At 42.3% G+C, this 6,455-nt stretch overlaps 2 protein-coding genes across 2 annotated transcripts; both read right to left on the bottom strand.

The window, feature by feature from the left end:
- Positions 1-661: 661 nt before the first annotated feature.
- On the bottom strand, positions 662-2,038 carry LOC112294361 (expansin-B3). Its single transcript, XM_024544687.3, has one exon. It carries the CDS (start codon positions 1,844-1,846, stop codon positions 1,040-1,042), a length of 807 nt encoding a protein of 268 aa, XP_024400455.1. The 5' UTR covers positions 1,847-2,038; the 3' UTR covers positions 662-1,039.
- Positions 2,039-4,801: 2,763 nt separating this feature from the next.
- On the bottom strand, positions 4,802-6,041 carry LOC112294328 (expansin-B3). Its single transcript, XM_024544628.3, has 2 exons — positions 5,719-6,041; positions 4,802-5,574 (listed from the first exon to the last, which is right to left on the bottom strand). The coding sequence occupies exons 1-2, from the start codon at positions 5,876-5,878 to the stop codon at positions 4,937-4,939; spliced, it is 798 nt and encodes a 265-aa protein (XP_024400396.1). The 5' UTR covers positions 5,879-6,041; the 3' UTR covers positions 4,802-4,936.
- Between the last annotated feature and the right edge of the window lie 414 nt (positions 6,042-6,455).

Raw genomic sequence — 6,455 nt, 5'->3', positions numbered from 1 at the left:
TCATCGGATCTTGCAGAAGTACCTTACCTCTCAAGATGGCGTCAAGCTCGAGACAGTCAAATGTGTGTATAAACTTCAACAATTTAAAAATGGTTTGTATGCTCGTGAATGTGAATGATTTGAGATTATTGTGTATTTAAGTTGGGAGGGTGTGGTTTGGTTAATTCAAGATGATAATTAAGGTACTATTTTTGGCCGATTCTGTAAACTCAGGCAAAATAAAACCATTTGAAAAAACACATAAATAAAGCTATTCGCATGCAAGCGTGTGGTGTTTCCATCACCTGCAGTCGATTTCATGTTGTTGAACTGATAGTGTGTGATAGTTAACACTATTGTGGACTAGCTCATGCGCTTAAACACATTTTCTTACAATATTTTCCAAGATTTCAAGTCTGGTTGTAAAAATCCTAAATGCTGAAAGGAATGGTTTTCATGAAAGACCTGAAAAATTCAAACCAACGTACATTGTATTTTAAATTATGGAGGAGTTCAACGGCAGTAGAATGCAAAGAAGCTGCCTCCGTCACATCTTACATGTGAGCTCTCTCACTTGCCAGTGAATGTTGAGGAATATTACAAGTAACAGTGAAAACGTTGATGTTCGATGCTGCCATATGTTCAATTCAGCTCATTTGGTGTGAGAACGACAGCACATTCATTTGCGATATCGATCCAATTTAAAGTGGAAGCTTCACATGAAGGTAGGTAAGAAAACCGTTCTCATGTGTGCCCGCTAATATTGATTTGGTAATATATAAATTTACACCAGCCAGGCAACTGGATCTATACTTCACGTTCAAGCACAAAGTTTGTGAGCCTCGCAGGAACGAAGTTCTCAATGCACATTAACATTCGAAAGCGTCATATGAGGAGAATTCTATTATAGTCACCTCATGACTCCTAAAATTCAATACGGTGTGCACGGAGTTGGTATGATGGTACCATTGTTCACTTTTGAAGCCAAAGTTGTAGTAGATAGGTCCCCATGCTACATGTACCAGAACGTGCAAGGAAGGTCGGCACAAATCGTACAATCCTAGTACGCCATCTGCACGTTGCTCTCGTAAAGCTTCCCTGGTTCAAAAAACTCAGGAATCGCTTTCTCGGCGATGACAGTATGACCGTTTAACTTGGACACAATCTTGACGTCGTAAGGGCCTTTGAATGGCTGGCCGGACGTGTTGATGAGCATCCAGCTGGCACCCCAGTTGTGCTTTGCTGGTTGGAAAGATGAGCTCCCCGTTGTACGAATTTCGACACTTTCAATATCGCCAGGCCCTCCCATATACTTCACCAGGAGCGACAACCAGAAAGCAGATGAGCCTGCGTCGACCTGGAAGGCAATATTCTGATTCGGGTACTCGCATGGCACTCTCTTGTACAGGATGTCGTATAACCCAATGTTGCGCAGTTCTCCGTCCTTACCCGAAACAGCCATGTCGCTGATAGCAGCGCCACTCAGGTCGAATGCAGGCTGAGATGTGCTGCAGTAAGTTCCTCCAGGACATTGGTCTGTGATGATAATCCGGGTTGGCTCGGACTTGCAAGATGGATAGTTGCACTTCACCTCGAAGCATGCGCCGCATCCGCTACCTCCTTGGAAAATTGGATCGTTTCCCGCTGCAATTTTGGGTCCATATGGTGTATCCGCAAGCTTTGTGTAGCCACAAGCGCCACCACTGGATCCTTCACCAAGAGGTTCCCCGTACCATGTGGCATGTCCGGCCATCCACTGTTCATTGTACCCGCTTAGAGCCAAGGTGCCGCAGAAAGCAACTGGGAGACCCAGTAGCTCTAGGAACAACAGCAGTACCGCACAGAACGCCAGTGTCGACATTTTCATCGCCTCGGTCCACTAAACAACCACAAGTATTTTAAGCTCTCTGACTACAGCAGTAAATTCAGCAGCAGAGGGAGCACAGCAGCAGCTAAATTCAGGTGCAGAATCACAATGTAGCCACACAATGTCCACTACGATCGTCCAACTGTGGAGATCAAGGGACTGTATGACCTCATTTATACGCATCGTGGGACCTTGGTTTCTTCTTCAAGGACGCTGCAGACTGGTTACGGTGCCTAGGAATAGTTAGAGCAGTTACCACCGAGAGGATCGCCAAGGAGGTCGTTAGTTGAGTCCGTAAATCAAGCGGGGAGGTGGTCATGGTGGACAACAACCGGAACGACCTGAATTTTCTTCGACACAGAACGATAGCGAAGTAGACAAGCCCCGCGACTGGGGGGAGGGGGGGATTATTCCATCCGGGGATGACGACGAGCTCGATCAATTAGGGGACGCGCCGCCTGTCCAGTCCACCGCACGCTGGATTCTAGGCGAGACTGGCGGTGGTTTTCCTCTAGTCCGGGATGATTTTTCTCCAACCGTCAACAACATGATGCTCTGAGAAGTAGACAAGCAAGCAGGTTGATCATTGGGTAATGCGGCGACGGCGATGGCGATGGAACACTTCCGAGAATCCTTCTCCATCTCCTCCGCGATGAATGTCGAGCACCCCCCCCCCCCCCCCCCCATCCCCTCCTCCTCTCCCCCTCGAGATGCATAATACAATGAATTAATTAATAGAACGAATGAATGAATGCTTCGGTGCTTCTAGAATTGCGGTGATCACCCCCGACTCCCTTCTTCTTCGGCCTCCGCCCCCCATTCCACAACTTCGCACTTCTGTACACGAAAGCAATGTGAGAGTTTTTATATATATATATATACTTTTCTGATATGCACCAAAGAAATCAAAAGGAATGTGTATGTTTATATTGTTATTGTTTTCTTTTTCCTTTTTGCAGTGTGAACTCTATCTTATTTGCATTTGCATTATCTATAATATTTTGATTTTGTGATTGTGATTACTGTAATTGTATGACATTATATGTAATTATTTAGCCTATTTATTTTATTAGTTGATGTGGTTTCAAAAAATGAATGATTCAAAATGACTATTTTTAATTATAATTTTGAAGATTTCTTAGTCCCACTAAGCCAATTTGTTTTTAAAAAATAGATTGAGGAATCATTAATTTTGTAAAAATGATTAATTGATTAAAAAATAAAATAAAATAAAATTATAGAAATTAATGATGATATATTCTTCAGTACTATAAATATATTTTTATTATTAATATTTGATGATTAAGTTATTTTGTGAAGTTTTTTGAATTATTTCTCTTTTTTTATTTGACAAATATTTTAGTTGATTCTAAAACTTTTAAGGACCTTGAACAAATTATATACAAATCTCACCAATGCAACCAAAATGGTTAATTGCATCATATAGTATGAATTTTGATCTTAAAAGTAAAGAAAGTTTTTTGTTGCCATGTTTACATCTTTTCAAGGAACTAGAGGATTTTTTAAAATTTAACAAACCATGTCATCTGTTAAGTATTAATAACAAGTTTGAATCAATCTTAGAAAGAAATTAGTGCAATCTCAATTGAATTTAATTAATTTTTAAATTCTTTTGCATTTAATAGGTGAATTTAGCATAACCATTAGCCAATTAAATGTAGATGAATAATCTTATATTGACTGAAGTTGCTTTGACATTATTAGTATTATGAGACTAAAATTTTAAAATGATTTTGATATATTCACATATACAAATAGTATTTTAAGAAGATTATGGTTTAAAAAGAATAAGCACTATGTTCAAGAATCAAATGTGATTGTTTTCAATGGTTAAGAATGTGACACATTTAATCACAAAAAAGTAATGGGGTAAACAAAAGTTTTTGCAATGAATTAATTCATCAAAATTTAAATCATTTTACTCTAAATTTCAAATTTACTGTATTATCCACCATTGTATAAAAAAAAGGAAATGAAATAAATTAAGATTACAAAGAACGGAGAAAAGTCAAAAAATATGCTTATTTTTTTCCGGAAACACTGAAGAAATTATTTCTAATTTCAGTATGAAGTACTACTTTATTTCACAGATGTTTGTGTACCTGACTAAAAATATTTATATAGATAGCTGAAGCTGATAATATCATTTAAAGTTATCTACAAAATAGTCCTTTAAAGTGGCAACTTCATGACTTTCCCATACTCTCGTACCAGTATCTATTAATCAAGGATTGTAAACAATGAAGAGTATTCGTAAGCAATGAAAAACGGATACAAACAAACAAATACGGTAAATCGTTTCACCGACAACGAGCCTTGTGAATTAAAACTCATTGTTTTAAGATTGAAACAACTCGTGACAATCATATTCTGGCTACGTTACCAGCGAGAAGTTGAACTGTCATAAAGCTGAGGCATGTGTTTTGTTTGCGAGTTGGAAATGCTCAGTAATACAAAATGTTAGAAGAAAACAATTCAGTGATTAGTGCAAACTACCCACATATCAAAGTACTGCCGATAACCAGAAAAGACGTTTTAGAGCACAGTAATTTTATTGAAACTCTGAACCTGAGACAGTGCTAAGATCTACACCTTCAACCAGCGATAACATTACATGGACAACCTTTGGTCATGATACGTTCCACCGTGCACAGGCAGACGTATTACATCAGAAATTTGTGGAAGCTTCTTCTTGTACACCCACCAGGAGCCGGATATAGCTCTGTTACGCATGCTCTACGGAGTGGAGCCTCTCGCACATACAAAATCGCGCTATCGACGTTGTTGTTGGAGACTCTGAACCTGGTATGCGAAGAGACTTCTATCACTGGCACCCTGGATCTTACCAGTCCAACCGGTTCTCAGTACATACCTACTCCAGCACTAGCTACGAACATTCAGTCACAAAAACTGCTTGAATGGAAAAAAGCAAACTGTTACAATCCCCCTCCTCCTCCTCCTCCGGGTTTCTGATCCGGCACTGTAAGTTCGGGGATGTCATCGAACCTCCGCCAGTGTTCAGGTCTTGCGGAGCTGTCAGTGCCATCGGAGATGGTGTCTCTGGCAATCCTAGAACCCAATCTGCACATTGCTCTCGTATTCCTGACCGGGTGCAAAACCAGCTGGAATAACGTCCTTGGCAACAACGGTGTGGCCGTTCAGCATGCAGTTGATTTTCACGGAGTAGGGACCCTGGAATGGTGCTCCGGAGTAGTTGATGAGCATCCAATTGGCTCCCCAGCTGTGTTGAGCCGGGATGAAAGAGCCATCACGCTGACTGATTGAAACGCTTTCAATGTCACCTGGGCCTCCCATGTACTTCACGGTGAATGAGAGCCAGAAAGGGCTAGAGCCAGCGTCTACTTTGAAGACAATGTTCTGGCCCGGGTACTCGCACGGCACCCTCTTGTACTGAATGTCGTATAAGCCAATGTTCCGTAAGGCTCCGTCTTGACCATCCTTCGCCATGGCGCTGATGGCTGCGCCGCTCAGGTCAAAGGCGGGGTTGCCACCACTGCAGAACTGGCCTCCTGGGCACAAGTCTGTGATGACAATCCTCGTCCCCTCAGGTCTGCACACTGGATAATTGCACTTCACCTCGTAGCATTGGCCGCAACCCTTGCCTTTTTGGAAGATGGCTTCGTTTCCGGCAGCAATCTTGTTGCCAATGGGCGTTCCAGTGAGCTGGAGGTAGCCACATGCTCCTCCTGCACAAAGGGTTACAACACCCACATGAGTCTAGACTGGCCATGATGAATCTCACATTGTCAGCAACATGGTAATCTTAGCAACGTGGCTTGGTTTAATCCACAGTTTTGTGGAAGAGTTGAGAATGAACTAGATGCACTTACCGCTGGATCCTTCGCCATAGGGATCGCCGTACCATGTAGCGTGTCCAGGGACCCAGTTCTCGTTGTATCCATTTGCAGCCATGCTGGAGCTTGCCAATCCCATGGCTGCCGGCAATCCCACCAGACCCACCAGTAGCAACACAACTTGGATAGCTGCCATTGTGGACTTAACAGTGTCTGATCGAACGCTGATCGAGCAGCTCCTGACTGCTGCCAGGATGGAAAAGACTGGCTAGTTTAGAAACTGCATGAACGATGGAGCCACAATGAGGAAGCTCGAGCGATTGGATTACAAAGAGATTGCTCTAGTGAGGAAGCCCCGATTAAACTTGAAAATCCTGTCGTTCGGAGTGGATTTATATATGAATTGGGAGGCGATGTTTGACGATCACAGTGGACCCCGCCGCCACTGTAGGTGACGCCGAGCAGGTCGTTACGTTGATTCAGTAAAACGCAGGAAACGCCCAAAGATGATAGCTGCGACGAAATGTTTCACAAAGTCAACCCTTCTGACCTAGCTTGGGGTCAACTCCCGTTATGACAATTTCGTTTTCTTCCTCGTTGAAAAACATCAGAAGAAGGAGAAGAAGATGCACATGAGTGCTAGTAGTTTTCTAGGTCTCTCACAGAACGAGGATGAGCCATCTTCTACAGCCACCTTCTTCCTATCAATAATGTTTTGGGTGCTGACAAAGATTTTATGCTCTTTTTTCTCTCCAAGACTGTTCTACCCAGTG

Source organism: Physcomitrium patens, chromosome 17 (genome assembly GCF_059467195.1).
Source record: "Physcomitrium patens ecotype Gransden chromosome 17, ASM5946719v1, whole genome shotgun sequence".
NCBI lineage: Eukaryota > Viridiplantae > Streptophyta > Bryopsida > Funariales > Funariaceae > Physcomitrium > Physcomitrium patens.
The sequence above is the reverse complement of the archived record's forward strand: the minus strand, read 5'-3'. Positions and strand labels throughout refer to the sequence as shown.

What these genes read in the sequence shown, in the direction of transcription:
- LOC112294361 (XM_024544687.3), bottom strand. Translation starts at nt 1,846, where the DNA reads ATGAAAATGTCGACACTGGCGTTCTGTGCGGTACTGCTGTTGTTCCTA.
- LOC112294328 (XM_024544628.3), bottom strand. Translation starts at nt 5,878, where the DNA reads ATGGCAGCTATCCAAGTTGTGTTGCTACTGGTGGGTCTGGTGGGATTG. An exon ending in CTATGGCGAAGGATCCAGCG is followed by an intron (nt 5,575 to 5,718) that starts GTAAGTGCATCT and finishes CCCTTTGTGCAG; the next exon opens with GAGGAGCATGTGGCTACCTC.